The following is a 16,542-nucleotide window of genomic DNA, read 5'->3' as shown; positions in this document are numbered from 1 at the left end:
AATAAGCCAAAAACATCACATTAATGTACATCTACAGGCTGTAACCAGAGTTGTCAGTATCTAGCAAAATCCCTATTTGTCTCAGAGGACAATGTCACTAGAAAATAAAATGCATTTAGCAACCTCTTCCCACTGCATCATCTAACAAGCATTCCAAAATAATACAGATGCACATGTATGTATTCAAACAATTCTTGAAGCACAATGAGTTTTCAAAACACGGAAGAAATAATGATGCAAAGAGTAATCTCGATGTTGCAGCAAGACAAATTGAATCATGCAAAAGTTCTTTTCACCTCTGCACTATGAAGTATGCATAAAATAATAAGAAGAACCTTTGTGAAATTAAATATTTCAAAAGACAGAAAAGCAATGAAATTGAAAAGTCTTTCTAGCTCTTAGAGAGGAGACAAGAAATAAGTACCACCTACGAAGGTTCTCTGTTCTATAAATATGTTTTTCCTCTGTAAGAGGAATACCAGAAAGTACAACACAGGCACACAGCTCAATCCCATCCTTTGTGAAAATATTCCTTTACAAGTAGTAATCATTATTGAACCTTTTAGCCCAGATGTAATTTCTTACATGTTATAAGTTTCACATGCATTGTGAATTTCAGCCAAGGTTGATGAAGTTCAATAACTTGGCTAACCAACCATGTGTACTGCTCATTACGCAAGTAATAAATAGATTCATCAAAATGGACATGAAAAAGCAGTATGAACATCTGACACCATTTTCAGCCTACTCAATAAGAAAAATAAGTTACAGGAAGTCCAAGAGGACCTCTTAATATTTACAGTATGTAACAGGTAAGCAGTTGGAGCCTTATGTAAAGCAGAGCAGTATTAATATTCCACAATATTAAGCCAGAGTTAAAACAGAGTAATGGCACTCGTGGAAACTCACTATTACCTGCCATAAATTTTAAGAATACAGCACTGTAAATTAAAGAGAATCCTCTTCTATTAAGCAAAGTTTAAAAATAATAGCTTTTAGTGGCTTTTTAGTTGTTCAAACTACATCAGTACTAATCCCTGACTGACAGCTACAAACATCCCACAACAGGAGGAGTTAAAAGTTCCACCCCACAGGCACATTCTACTCCATAAATTGTGCTTTTCTACATCAATTACCCCAATACTCTACTCTGGTCAAAAATACACTTCCTGCAAGACCCAGGCTCTTCTGGAAAAGCACCATACTCCCATTCCCTCAAAAAACTGGTACAGCAAAATTCATGCCTGCTACAAAGGTTTGGACTTCTATGAAAGAAACGTCTTGAAAAAAACTAGCTAAGTGAAAGTTTAAGTAAGAAGCAAACAACAAAACTTCTACACGGGCTTCTACAAAACTTCTACATTTCATTCATGTTAGTGCTACTCATGCAGTGTAAGATAATTCAAGATACATGGAGCCTAAGATTCACAAAAAATCAAAACATACATCAAGGAACAACTCATCCATGCTTTTAAAAGCCCAATAAATACAAAAGTATCCCATGAAAACAGTCTCAGGGACAGCTAGGACTTGGCCAAGAAAAACAATCCAAGGTTATATATTGCTGATATTTCTGTCTGCCTCACAATAAGCTTTGAGCCCAAACCTCCATAAATAAGCACCACTCCAGTTCTCCACACAGGAAACACTTCCAGCATGGAAACCTCCAGCCATGCAAAGGCTGTAAGAGTTCCTTCACCACAAGTTCTGCTGTTTGAGAACGTGAGATGCCTCTCCTTAGCAAAATCCAGCATTTCCTTTTCTCTGTGCCCCACTGAGCTACAACAGAATCACGTACAGAAATTCTTCTTAATAAAAACAGGCAGAAGTTTTATTAATCCACAGGATTTCACATATTTATGAAGATTAATTTTGATTCAGACGACAAACTCTTTTCACTAAACCAGGGAAAAGACCACTCAAGAGGCATTGTCCAAGTTTGCTCCCCCAGCTCACATCGCTTTTTCTGCTCTTGTAAGAAACAGGATACAAATAATAGACAATTACTAGAAAGCAAACACCTTGTTCTTTTTTCAACATAATAAGCCATATAAAAAAGATGTTTACACTAAGAAATCTTAAAATCATATGAATGGAATTGAGAAAAATAACAATACAGACCAAAACCAGACTGATGTATTTTCTCTGAGATTTTTTTTCCCCAAAACAAACTCTCCAACAAAAACAAGCTGAATTTTTCAATGCTGACAAAGTTCAGGTGTTCCAGCATAAGAGAAATTCCAAAACCATACAATAAATCATAAAGTGAATCTGAAACAAAGGCTATCCTGAGCAGCTCCTTTGTAGAAGCCCTGTCAGTTGCAAAACCCTTATTTCATGTGGAAACAGGAGAGAGAAATTACAAAGTAAACAGTGCTTTCAAAGAAAAATGTGCACATTTTTCAAGGAAAACTTGCAAACTAGTTCAAAAATAGAGCTGAATAATTCCTTACTGACAGACAAACATGTGTGGGCTTAGACCACCAAACACCAGGCAGTACAGCAAAAGACAATGAACATATTTAAGACAGGCAGACTAACACTAATAAAATCAAGTACTCAATGTATGTAAAGGGTCTGTTTTATTCCTCCCATATGATCAGAGTTTGACTTGAATAAGACCATTCACTGGTCTAATTAAAATTCAGCAAATGTTACCTTCTTTCTGAAGGCTGATGAAGCCTCAGCAAAAATGCTGTCACCCACAAATAACCTCAGTAAATTCTGAAATACAATAGCTCCCCATATTCACAAAATTCTCTCCTCCACAGGTACAGAGCAGTCAATTTTTGATTCCTTAAGAAATAAAAATATTCTTTTTAATCATACTTTTCTGATCTCACCACTGCACACAGATTCAGGGCATAGTGGTGAAAAGTAGCCAGCATCTATTAGAGACCTTAAAGAGTCTTCACACAAAATCTAGGTAAGTTTTAAAAGTTTAATTTTTCTTCTCTTACAAGTAGTAGCTTAAATACCTATTATGCAATTAGTGATCACTCAATTGCCCTAAGAAATACAACAAAGGTTAACCACAGCTGGCTCTATTAAAGCTCTGAAGGTAGATTCTGCTTTTTAACCAGAAGAAAGATTCAGAACAAGAGTAACATAGGAAGTGCTCAAACACTGCTACACAAAGAGGAGATAGCTCAGCAACCAGGAATTCTCCCACTAAACACTTTCATTACCTTCTGCCACTACAAAGTACAAAAGCACAGGCACAGCACAGCAGCCTGGCCACCTGCATTGTATTGGTTATGGGCAGGTTCACTCATCTTTTATACTACTTTAATAAATAGAAAAAAAGTTTAAAAAAGCTACTGAAAACAGCTTCTCTCCCAATACAATAAAGTGATGACCAAAAAAAATGGTCATGGGCTCTTCTGAATTAATGTTAGCACTGTATGCTTACTGAAAACAAAGATTCCCAGCTTTCCAATAGTTCCAAGTTTATTTCCACCTTGACATTATCTGATCTTGGACACTACTGGTCCTAGAATTAACACAGTTAATTCCACATCCCCGACCACTAAAACCTTGCTGTATTTTTCCAGTAAGGGAGTCAGAAAAGTTTCTAGTATTCTGGGAACAGAAGGATTTAAGAGCAGTAGCCATTTCTACATTGCTCACAGATGTAAAGTGTTCAAATAATGTCCCATACGAGAGAGATTTCACAAGGAAGTGCAGGTGATACAAAGAAAGGCACGAGATAAATTGCAGAGCTACATAATTTGTGTTTATCACAAAAGCACCACCATGTGTGAACCAAACCTAATCATCTATCTGTTACCATGATGATTAATACTAAGGAAATTATCAAGACACTCATTGTCAAAATGTTACCTTCCACAGTTTCACAACGTTCAGGTATGTTTGTGTCTATATACAAACCCTCACTGCAATTAACTACAACATTTAATACTGGGAATGCAGCTCACTAAATATACAAAGCATTCCAAAACCTGCACGGGCCCTATCCTGAGAGCTGAGCTCAAAGCAGAGTTTAAGCTTTAAGTCTTTTCCCCTGATTTCATATACTTGATCCTCAAGTACTGACTACCTTTAAGGGGATGCAAATCAGCTGTATGACATAAATCAATTTTTAAAGAAAGAATGAAAGAATATAGCTGCTAAATCTATTTTAGTAGTTAAGAGGAAAAAAAGTGGGTTGCTTTGCATTTCCTTGGTTTGTAAAAAAATGTTTTAATGGAACACATCACCTTCTGCTAATATTTACCAATTATTTTTAGTTGTAACCAGGTTTTTTAGAGTTTAAAAACCTCAGTGATATGCTGCAATCTAATTTGCACAAGTTTTGTAATAACCCCTTTTTTTTTTTTTACTATTTCAAGCTAGTTTTTCACACAAAAAACATAATCAGAGAATCACAGAATGGTTTGGGTTGGAAGGGACCTTAAATCTCACCCAGGTCAAACCCCCCGCCATGGACAGGGACACTTTCCACTAGACCAGGTTGCTCAGAGAGTCATTAGGGCAAAAGATACAAGAGACAAGAATAAAATAGAAAAACTTCTGCTCATCATTTATAAAAATTAAATGGCCAGTCATTCAAAACTACATTTTATATCATAAAGCAGATGTTTAATTGAGATAAATTATAAGCACATTTCCCAACCTTTTGCATCAGTAGGACAGAAGTTGCTAATACTGAAGTCCTGTACAAGAAATAAAAGAAACATGGTAACTTCTCACACCTAATGTATATACACACCAAAATCTCATTGGAGAAGTGCCCCATCTTTTAAGCACTGATTTAGTACCTAATCCACAGCTTCTCTCCCAGCTAAGGCTTCTCCATTGCACAGAAGTAAAAGTGCCAGAAAAAAAAAAGAGAATTCTGACTAACAAAACACTAAACAACAATTATTTTGAGGAAACAATCTGAAATATTAAAACATAATCAAGGAAAGCAATACAGCAAGACACACTGTGGCTGGAGCTTCTGGATTTTCTTCAGCATCTGAAAAAAACCTGATCTGGTTGTTCTGGGCATCCCTTACAAAAGCAAGGAACAGGCTTCTTCTGACCTTCCTCTGGCAGAAAAATTAGAATCCCAGTTCGAGCAACTGCTTGGTTGTGATTATCAATACAGTTCTGTGATAAAATCTTGGAAAAGCATTAAGAAACACCCTACTTTGTGGAATCTCCCTGGCTGAACAGAACAGACCCATTTCACCCTTCTATAATATACTACAACACCATTTGCACCTCACTACTCAGACACGCTCCACAGGCACCGTGGGTTAGATGCAACTGCACCTGACACAAACCAGAACACATTGTGGTCCCAAGGTCATACAGACCAGATATGATCCTCAAAAACAGACAGCAATTTTTATAGAAGTCAGAAAATCATATTAGCTACACAACTCTCTCTGATATTAAAACCAAGTTAGAGTATTAAAAAAAAAAAAAGTATTATTTGAGATCACTGACACACAGTTGAAAATACCACATCTCTGTATAAAATTAAACCTAGAGGAACTGCTTACATGCTTTTATAAATATACAATTCTAGCCCTAATAATTAAGAACACAAACAACAGAATTACAGGAGCAATTCCTAAGAACAGGAAAAAGCACCAGGTCGCTTTTGTTCAGTATTTTCAAAGAGCAACACAGACCTCTACTGGCAACACTGGTGAGCAAGGCTTGGCTCATACCAGCAGCAAGCTGGGGAAGCTCTTTCTCTGTAAGCTCATGCTGAGACCTTTAAAAAGAAAGGCAACACTCAAAATTGCACAGAGACCTTCAATTCCTCCCAGTGGAGTAAGTCTTACTGACTCTATCAGAACCAACTGAAAATTTACACTACTCATGTTTAAATGTACAGAGAACAATATGCTTTTAAAACCAGGACTGGCAGCACAAGACTAAACTGTTCAGTAAGTCTGTCCTACTTCTTTTGAATACACCAGCTTTACTGGGACCAAAAGTTACCTCAAATTTCTAATGTGATATTCAGAGTAAAATTTTGATAGAACTTAAAAAAATAGATGGGAAAAGAAACCCTAAAGAATACTTGGACTGCACTGTCAAAAGAAAAATCTTCCAAAATAAAAAAGAAAATATTTCACTAATAACTCTTGATCTGCTGTGACCTCTTTGTATTGTAAGAACAGAATCATTCATTAACCTTTTCCAAGTTGCTAATTTAAAATAATTGTGCTTATAAATGTTATTTTTTAGTATTTTTCCCTCACACTTTTCACAGCAATTTTAAGGATCAAGTTAAGAAAGTAGGTATATAATCTAGGAAATTCTTCCAGACCACTTTCCTAATCAGGAATGAAAAAAACCACCACAGGGCAGACAGTCTCCCTATTTACAGACATGTTAAGTTAATGGCACTGAGGCAACGTGTAACACCACTAAAACCCTAAAACTGCTGAAGTCATCCAAAGTATTCCCTCAGTAACTAAGCACGCATCTCTATTTTCCAGAAGTTAAGATTTTTCAACTATAAGAAAAAAACAGAAGTGTTCCTGACAAGCTATGTAGGATTCCCTGTATTAGATTCACAAATAAAGTGAATTAAGATATCATTCCATCTTTGCTGATCTGTTTTTAATATTGCTATCTTAAAGCAGCATACATGGATGAATAAAAACATCACTTACATGTTCATCCATCTTTCAAGGGATTCTCAGCATCTGCCAAACTTTATCTTGAGCACCCAGCAATGCAGTAATTGAAAATGCATTTTTCTGACTGCAGTCTACCAAGTTACAGCTTGATCTTTGTTCTACCCATCCTGAAATGAAACATTTCTCAACAAATGGACAGATACCATAGTTAGTTATTTTCAAATATACCACTGACACTCATTTGGACAACAATCAAAGGGTTCAGTGATTTTTTTTTCCTTGCACTATTGAGTACAAATGCTCAACAAGTAATACATTATTTTTCTATCTCTTTCTACTTAATGGACAACAATACTTCCCTGGAATTATTTATGCTTACCTCTTAAAAAAAAAAAATCACAGGAATTGTTTACTCCTCAAAGTACTCAGGGAGGAAACTATTACATCCACTACACACAGAAAATTTAAAAGGAATATATACAACACAAAGCGGAGGAGAGCACTGAAACCCTAAAATAACTGCAAAATAAGCTCCAAAACTGGTAAGAGTCCCCTTGAACCAGCTAATTAATCCATGCTCCATGGCAACTGGTAAGAAATATCATACACAGCATAGGACTAAAGCAACACTAAATGCAACATGATATGCAAATTTTTGAGTTATATAGGCCATAAATACCATCTTAATCACAAATTTGATACCTTCATACTTATGGACTCTTTTTGTCCTAACCTCACACAGCAGCACAAGCCCAAGGCTTATTTCACTAATGCTCTCACTCTTCTTGATATACTTCTGAACAGGGATGACATCCTGCCCTCATCCACAAGAGAAATCAAGAAAGTATACATACATAAATACAAATATAGATGTGTGTGTGTGTTTACTTGGGCATGTATGTCACAAGCCAAAAAGATCTGGGGCAAGGACATGATTGATTACTTGTGACCAATCCAGATTATTAACTAAGGGAGAAACATCAAAAACAAGAAAAAAATCTTCACAAAACCATCATATATATTGGATTTATCTTTTGACATGTTTGAAACACCTCCCACTCATTCAGCAAGGCTGAATGGCAGCTCTGCTCCTGCTGAAGGCAAATCCCTTTGAGTCCAGGTAATTCTTTAAATGTTCAGAGACTGCAAAGTTGCATACAAAGCAAATTGTACTGCTGGATGCAATGTAGAGAAATGCTGTACCAAGAATTTGGAACATAAACCTCACTAGAAAGCCCAAATTCATTGAGACAGGTAAGTACAATGCTTGCTGCCCCAACTGCAGTGTCAATCTGTAGCAGCACATCAGGCAGTGACAGCAGGACAGGTGCTGTTAAGGCCTAAACTGCAAGACACAGTAAAGCTCTAAATTCTTCATCTGACTCCTGTGGGATAACACTGCCTTAAATAATTTAGAAATAAAGACGAAGAGAATTTGGAGTGATAAGTTCTGCTGTTAACACATTTTCCAAAATGTCTCCAAGGTTTTCCAATCCCCTCAGAAATGAATTTAAGTCAAAATTCTGAACTAGAATAACACCCACCAAATAACTTGCATAAGGACTAGTTCAATATTGATGTAATCCCATCCCAAAGAAAAATGCAAACAACGAAAGGCAACAAGAGATCAACAGCTACCTGAATCTCTCACTCACCCACTATAGAAGCAGTAATACTTAACAGATATCTAAACAAGCTGGGTGTCTGAAAGGATTTGTGAACCTGTGAGACAATACAACTAACAGGGATTACTAAAGGTCATAAATTGTATTCCTTTGAACTACAGGAGCATCGAGTAAAAGCATCCCAACACAAGTTCATCATCAAATTCACTTGAAAGTACCTTTGGAGATAAAAATTCTGCAGCCTCCTGGGAAAATCTTTACCTGAGTTTACTTGCTGGCATTACAAGTTTTTCTGAATACTTTACCTGAAGTGTCCTGCAGCCATACAAACCTCACTCCTTGTCCTAGCCACCAAGATCATAATAAGAAACTTCCCTTCTCTTTCACAGCCATCCTTTATATATTTGCATCACAGAAAATACTTCCACCAATATTTTTCTAGACAAAAATCAGTTGTTTCAGCACTTGATGTCTTTCCTGTAGATCTCCTGTAAGCTTCAAATTCTTCACACATTTTTAAAAAACACCTTTCTAACTAGGGATTTTATAGGGAAAAAGTGCAAATCAAGTTTGAAAACCGAAAATACAGAGATGTTTAAACAATCAAGTAGCCTGAAAGATAAAGTTTGCCATTCTTTACCTTATGTGCAACGTTAACCTACCTATTCCTGAATTGGCTCCTGTGATTATAACCACTTTCCCACTCAAGTCACGACCCTGGAGAATTTCCATTGCAGTACTGTTCCCATCATATTTTTGTCTAGTGGTAGGTTTTACTGGATTATCTTCAACTGTAAAGGCCAGTCTTGGGTCAAGGTAAGTAGTCCTTTTGTTTATGTGGCTGCAAAAGAACACAAAAACTCAACTGTTTGGACCCCTCTATACTCTGCATTTAGATTTTAAATGTATTTCAGCCACTGCTGTGTACAATTCAAATGGATTATTTAAATTCCCAAAAATCAAATTCTTTTTTTTTTTCAGTTTGCTTAAAATCATGCCAATTACTTTTTTTAATAAAACTTTTTTCCAGTTGCGACAGCATTCATTAATAATTGTATTTCCATACTTCACAAGCCATTCTGAACTTCATGTGAACCCCTGACATAAAAGGCAGAATTTTGTCAGGGGGAAAAAAGAAAAAAGTCTTGTTATATTAGGAAAGATCATGTTCTCTTAGCAAGTCTATAAAAGGACCTCACACTTGTCCTTGAAACAGTAGACACTGCAATATCTGCATATGGATTCTGAAGCTGTATTTATTAATCTCTTTGTCTTTCCAGCTGACATTGTCACAGTATGATAACTCAAAAGGCTACCCAGCATGTAACCCAGCTGTCCTCCTTCAACACACTCTGCAATTTGAGATACTTACTCTACAAAATAGACTTGTCCATTTTCATCAGTCTCCTGCTCCCATCCATACGGCAGATCTAGGAAGCACATAAAACATTAACTTTATTTTCAGGCATTAGAATACTCTTCAGTTTGAAGTTTAAGTGATTCCTCAGACTGATGAGACACAATTCTGCATTATTTCTGTAGGTGGTGCAGCTACCTGCTGCCCTTCAATATCAGAACTTGAAGGAAGGATTGCTTCCCCAATCACACACAGTTGCTCTCTCATAGAAGTACAATACACAGAAGATCTGGTACAAGTGTAAAGACTGGCAGATTAAGTATAAAGACAATCTGAAAAAATCCTTATAAAGATTAATTCATGTTATAGCACAAAAAACCCCAGCAAAATGCAATCATGCTTCCAAGCACATACACAGCTATAGTACTCACAGTTCAGTATCTATCCCTGCTAAAATAAATAGCAAACACATACAGGAAAAGTTATGTCTAACACATACCAAGAGTTGAAAGATCAGAGCCCTCAAGTGGGCATGAAATACAATAAATCAAACCTATAAGATTCAATGAAGTTGGAAGGATAAATAAAAGAACAAAAATTACAAATCTTTACGTAACAAATTCTTGTATAAAAGATTCTACAAAAGTACCTAACAGATGGCATTTACAGTATTTCTAATCCTGGCTTGAAAGTACTCATTTCACTTTGACTGACTTAAGATTTACTGAAAACCTTCCACTTATAGTCAGGTTACCAATGCCAAAAGAAACATGGCTTGCCAACAGCACAGTACCCCCAAGTCCAGAAGCTTCTGGAAAGATCTGGTTTAAGGCACTGATCCAAGATTCCTGAGAAGTCATTTTCCTCTGGAAGTGTCCTGCAACACTGCCTTCTGTTCTGGCACAAATATTCAACTGAGTTGGGGGAAACAGGTAAAATGAAAACTAATGAGGCTTCCTTCTGTGCCAGGGATATTCCTTGATGAAATACATTCTTTGAAGAATATAATCCAACCATAAATATTACCTGATGGACACCAGGAACACAGAACTCCAGCTTTTGACTATATGCTTTACAGGCCACACTAAAACAAACCCTGTAACCTGGAATTAGTACTTTGGCTTTATGGAGCAATACAGGAAAGCCATAAAACTGCCAAGTGATCACTCTACACAGACACAATCACAGAGGTAAAACCCCACAGAAATCAGATGTATTGTGCAAGCTCAGTTAACCTAGGTGATTAGTGACAACTAGGAGATCAAAATGAGATCAGTTGGAGTTTGTGGAAGAACTAAATGTTTGTAACATAATCTCAGCTCCTTACAAAAGTTTAACACAAACCTCCTGCAACACGTTTCCTCTTCCCAGACTTAGGATGTTCCCACTGTGTTTTTTCTTCTAGGTGGCTGCAGGAAAAGAAAAAGTTTCAGATTTTTTTAAATTTCCTAATAATCTTCCAGATGTAATCCAAAATATCGCCACAGGTCTGAAAGTAACTAACGAGACAGCATAGAAGGCTATAAAAGTTCAAATAAATATTTAACTTCCAATGCAAGTTTTGTTGCTTATGAGAAGAAAAAAAACAAAAAACTTATTTAAAAAATAACATTAACAGACTCAGAAAACACCTCAAAAAGATAACTATCCTTGGCAGAAATAAGGAAGAAAGAAGCTAGAAAATAATTTATCTCAAACTAATAGTAATAATATTAGAAAGTCTTCAAATTACAAAAGCACCTTTCTAAAACTCCTGCCTAACAATATTGATTTGCAGAGTATAACATAAGTAAGTTGGACTTTTAGATGAGCAATTGTAGTTTGGGACAGGTAAGTTTATCCATAGGCCTTGACTAGCAGGATATTTATTTAATACGCATAACAATGGTACACCATCTTTTCTTCTAATTCAGAAACTTTAATCATTTAAGTCACTAGCAGAATTGAAATATTCCATCATAAGATCTTCTTCACTATAGACGAATAATCAAAGTGATGCGCACATAAACAAGGTCTTAAAATAACCAAAGTGCTGAAATTGGGTTGGATATTAAAATCCCACCTTTCATTAAGTATTTTTAAATAACAGTCAAGTTTTAAGAGTCAGGCAGGGATTAATTGAGTGTCCAAATTCATAGCTGCCCAAGTGTGAAATAAAGAGTGACAACAGCAATAAATAGCACACAAATAACCACAAATAACCCACAGGCCCAGCAGCGATTTACACACAACACAAGCAACTTTTCCTTCTTACAGCAGCCCCATAGTAACAGCACGTGGTACTACAGGGATCACAGCTGGGGAGCTGAGACTAGACAAGTGCACCTGTGTGACCTGAAAATAGGAGGTATTTAACCAAATTACAGCAGCCTGACAAACAAATGCTGTCCACCTGTGTGCACACCTAACTCATCATAAACACTTTTTAAAGTCTGTCCTGGGGTCTTAAACCAAAATAATCTTATTCCAGCTAAAAGTTCATACTGGTGATGAGGTTTAAAATAAAATTCCCAGAATATGCAGAAGTATCACACATACAGAGTGTACATTAAAGGCAGCAACAGTGCAACACCTCTTCATGTCCAATTTATTTTTAGACACACTGGGCGAGATTTTCAGACAGTGAAGATATATTCATGTTATGTCATTAAACTGAACTGGTGCAGCTTCACCAGAGTTCAGAACCTGACCTGTTGAACTGATTGTGTAACAATTCTGCTCAGTAATACATTATTTCATAGGTTTGTTACTTTCGCCAAGTGATTCCTTCCCGAGAGAGCTTTTGAAGTCAAAGGAAATACACAGGAAATTGACCTAAGGAAAACAAACACCTAGAGAGAAACTGCAGCGTTTACAGAGCGTGGATAAACTAAAGCATTCTGCCCACTGTTTATAAGAGCAGACCTTGGGAGGAGGAGACCTCAACAGAAGAGGCCAACTCACCACCGGTGAGAATGAACCATACTGTTCCACTTTTTTGTGGAAGGGAATAAATCTCATAGCTTTAAACGGACCGAAGGGGAGCCCAAGATCAGCATGGGTACAGAAACCTCAGGAGAGGAGAAAGTGTATAAACATACATTCTACCGAGTTAGTTCATCCTGCAGCACATCCCCTTTGTAACCTGGGAGGATGGAATCACGTCCAGTGGCACGGGCAGAGGGTGCTAAATGCGATTCTCTATCTCCTGCCCAAGGTGTACTGAAGAGCTGAGGAACAGCATGCACAGCTTTCAACTTCCGTCGGACCTGTCTCTTCTCCGAAGAAAACTGACCAGTCTGCAGTATTGTGTAAGGCTTAACCAGAACGCATAAAGATCGCCCACGGCGCCCTGAGGTGCATTCGAACAGCTCCGGGACGGCTCCCGGCCGCTGCCACGAGCGGCCCCAGCACCGCTCCCCGCTCGGAGGGGCTCAGCAGGGGCGGCTGCGGCTGCCAGAACCCGTCCCGCACACCCAGCCCAGCGCTGCCCGGACACCGCACACAGCCCCCGCGTCACCCGCAGCCCGGTCCCGCCGCCCCAGCCCCGCGGCTCGGCCGTGAGGGGCGGTGCGGGGGAAGCGGCTCCGCGGACGCTGCCCCGGGGAGAGCAAGCGGTCAGAGCGCTCCCGGCGGGTTCGCCCCGCGCCCGCCCTTACTTGGCGTAGTAAACCCAGCCGTCCTTGGTGGTGCGCTCCTCCCAGCCCGGCGGCAGCTCCTCCTCGCTGTCCGTGTCCTCCAGCCCCGCGTACTTGAGCGCAGCCATGGGCTCGGCGCGGCCCCGCTCCGCCGGCGCGCCCCGCTTCCGCCCGGCCCCGCGGCACCATGGGAGTTGTAGTTCCCGCGGCACCGCCCCGTGCGGCGGGGTCACTCCGGTCACCGGGGGGATGGACACCACAAGGGGCCCCGGCTGAGCTCGGCACGGGTATCACAGGGGTTTAGGCCGCTCTGCTCAGTCCTAGTGAGGCATATCTGGAGTGCTCTGTCCAGTTCTGGGGTCTTCAGTACGAGGGAGACAAGTGAGAGGGGATCTCATTAGTGCATACAAGCATCTCATAGGCGGGTGCCAAGAGGACGGTGCTGGACACTTGGTGGTGGTGCCCAGCAGCAGGACTAAGAGCAATGGCCATAAAAACACAAGTTCCACCTCAACATGAGGAAGAACTTCTTTACATGGAGGGTGGCAGAGCACTGGAACAGCTGCCCAGGATGCTCATAGATTCTCGCTCTCTGGAGACATTCAAAACCCACCTGGACACGTTCCTGTGCCACCTGCTCCAGGTGGTTCTGCCTTGGTAGGGGGATTGGACTGGATGATCTCCAAAGGTCCCTTCCCATCTGAGCAATTCTGTGATTTTGGGGCCATTAAGTGCTTCCAGCTCTCTATTTTCAGAGACAGGCGTGAATACAGCGAGGCTCCAGGAAGCAACGGGAAATTGCCTGTTCTTTAACCTTTTTGCCCTTTGCTGTCACCACCTCAATTCGGGGATGAGACTCATCCTCATTAGTCAGGGATCCTTGTTGAGGAAGGCCTGGCTGGAGAGAAGTACCTGGCTGTGCTAACACCTACGTGGGAGGTTCCAGGTTGCTTCACCTGCTCGGAGGCACAAACACAGTCACCTTTGCCAAGCCTGGCTCACCTGGTGACACAACACAGTCAGCTGCAAAGGCTAAAGCATTCGGTGAGTTGGCAGTAATCTGCAGTAACTGTCCTGGCAGCTCTCCCCTGTGCAGCTGTGACAGATGCAGAGGGAATGGCTGTCACCATTGCTCAGCTGCTTCTGATTCCCGTACCCGTGTGCTGTCCTATTCCTATCTGTTTACATAACCAAACCCAACAGTCAGCGTTTGTAACAGCTTTGCTGTCTTTTGGCGGGTGTTTGAGACGAAAACCAAGGCAAAGGCGGCGCTGGGCAGAGGCTGTGAGCGCCGCAGACCGCACCAGGTGGCAGTGCAGCCTCACAGATGCAGAGCAGGCTCTGACCCCTTAAGCCGAATTTTCATGCACTATTTAAGACACTGACCTACATGGCTCCCTTACTCCCCGCTAATGGCATCCATATCTGGCCAGAAAAAGCAGCCTGAATTTTTTTGCTGCTGCCGTTGCTTTGCAGGTTTTCCCCTAGGGATTACACATACTAAATAATCTCCTCCTGCTAGAAATAAAAACTCATGCATCATCATCAACAGCCTGTTCTCATGCGAGTATTACTGGCAGTATTAAAAAAAGCTGTGACCATACTTTCTTGGGTAAACATATGAGAAGGGAAACTTCAGTGACATAATTGCTTCTCATCCAAGAAAAGGTAACTGAGTGGTGAGATGGGCCAGGTCCCAAGAAAATAGATTATTTAGGCTAATATCTGAAGTACAGAGTTTTAATCTAGAAGTAGTACTGTAGAGATATGTAGTTGTTAGTTGTCTTCCTGTTGCAGTCTGTCAGTACTCAGCATCCAGCACTCCATTAATTGCATTCAGTGGGAATGTGGAAATTGTTTGCCCGACATCCTATCCCAGCCATCTGTACAGCATAAAGCATGCATGATGCCCTGGACGGATACAGCATTACTGCATTTCAGTGACAAGGGTGCATTTCAGTGGTAAGGGTGTGTGCAGTGTACCCCATCCCCCAGATGAGGCTCACCCTGACCAGCAGAACCAATCCAGCCAAGAAAGGCTCCTGGGCTGCCTGCTCACGCCTTGGCTCAGACTTGGCCATGTGCATTCCCTCCCCACGTGTCCAAGCTTTCTCTGCCCACCCCAGGCAACCATGAGTGTGGACTACACAGCCACACTGTCTCCACGCTTTGGCTCTGGGGCCCTCTTCAGGGACTGGGACCAGTCTGGATCGACCCAGCACAAGGCAGACACTGACACACTTGAGCAGGGACAAGGACTAGGATGTAGGGACAGGATCCTTCCCAGGAAGAACTTCATGCACTTGGAAAGGGCTATGGCCTAGGACACTCAGACCGTGATAGGGAGACAAACAGGGGTCCTGGCAGTGGACAGGGATGCTGGATCTCCCAAGCACCCTGCTTATTCCCAGAGCTGTGCAGCCACAGATCTTTTCTTCCCCAGTGGACATCTCTTGGATCCAACCTCACTGGGCTACAACTGGCAGCTTTCCAGGCTCCATCCACTCCTGACACATAGGGCAGCCTGCCTATGGCTACCCCAAAGCCAAAGCACCCCACAGCTTTTCCCCATGTGCACCCTGGGGTCCTGGGCTCTCTTCCATAGGCATCACTAGTGGGGTTGGTGGCCAAGGTGTGTCCCCCTTGTCCTCTGTGCCTGCCAGCTCTCTGCAGGCAGGCCCCAGGTAGGCTCAGGCCCATTTCCCTGCAGCACGTTGTAAAGAGCACAGCAGGTTCTTAACATCTTTATTAGTTTGTTGATTTATTTCCAACACAGTAACTCCTCTCTACAGCAACAGGTTAGTTAAATCTGGTTTACATATTGCTGTCTCATGAGTGCTGCGGCCTCGATGCCGCTGTGACAAAACCAGGCTGCACTCAGACAGGAAAATGTGTTAAATTCCGCTGTGACTGGGAAAAAAAGGAAAACCAACAAAAATCAAAAGAACAAACCACCAGGGAAAACCAACCAACCAACAAAACTAAGGTGAGGAACTGAAGGCGAGCACGGCCACACCACCTCCAGGGAAACCACACGGCACTGCTTGGACAAGAACGCAAGGAGGAGTGAACCCAAAAAGGTCAGGGACTGGGCAAACCCTTATATATATATTATGTATAGGTATTTATATATATATATCATCTGGAAGGACACGCTGAGAAAACAAGAGATCGCAGCGGTATCTACCGTAAAAAGGAGCTACATAGCTTTCAGAGTCACACCAAGAAGGAAGCACACAGCAGAACAAAGTGGGGGACAAAGGGGGACACTGGTGTTTTGGGGTGGCCTTTTACTACGGGAGGGGTCAGGTGGGGCACGGGTCTCAGGGCCAAAA

At 40.8% G+C, this 16,542-nt stretch overlaps 1 protein-coding gene across 1 annotated transcript in view; it reads right to left on the bottom strand.

Moving 5' to 3' along the window:
• The window catches only part of WWOX (WW domain containing oxidoreductase), a 487,825-nt gene extending 474,467 nt beyond the window's left edge, over positions 1-13,358 (bottom strand). The window contains exons 1-4 of the mRNA XM_082289861.1: positions 13,229-13,358; positions 10,935-10,999; positions 9,606-9,663; positions 8,896-9,074 (exon numbers count right to left, since the gene is read on the bottom strand). Coding sequence (XP_082145987.1) covers positions 8,896-9,074; positions 9,606-9,663; positions 10,935-10,999; positions 13,229-13,335 — 409 coding nt within the window. The 5' untranslated portion in view covers positions 13,336-13,358. The remainder of the gene's footprint in view (positions 1-8,895; positions 9,075-9,605; positions 9,664-10,934; positions 11,000-13,228) is intronic.
• Between the last annotated feature and the right edge of the window lie 3,184 nt (positions 13,359-16,542).

This window comes from Coloeus monedula (genome assembly GCF_965178545.1).
Source record: "Coloeus monedula genome assembly, chromosome: 13".
Taxonomy (NCBI): Eukaryota; Metazoa; Chordata; class Aves; order Passeriformes; family Corvidae; genus Coloeus; species Coloeus monedula.
The sequence above is the reverse complement of the archived record's forward strand: the minus strand, read 5'-3'. Positions and strand labels throughout refer to the sequence as shown.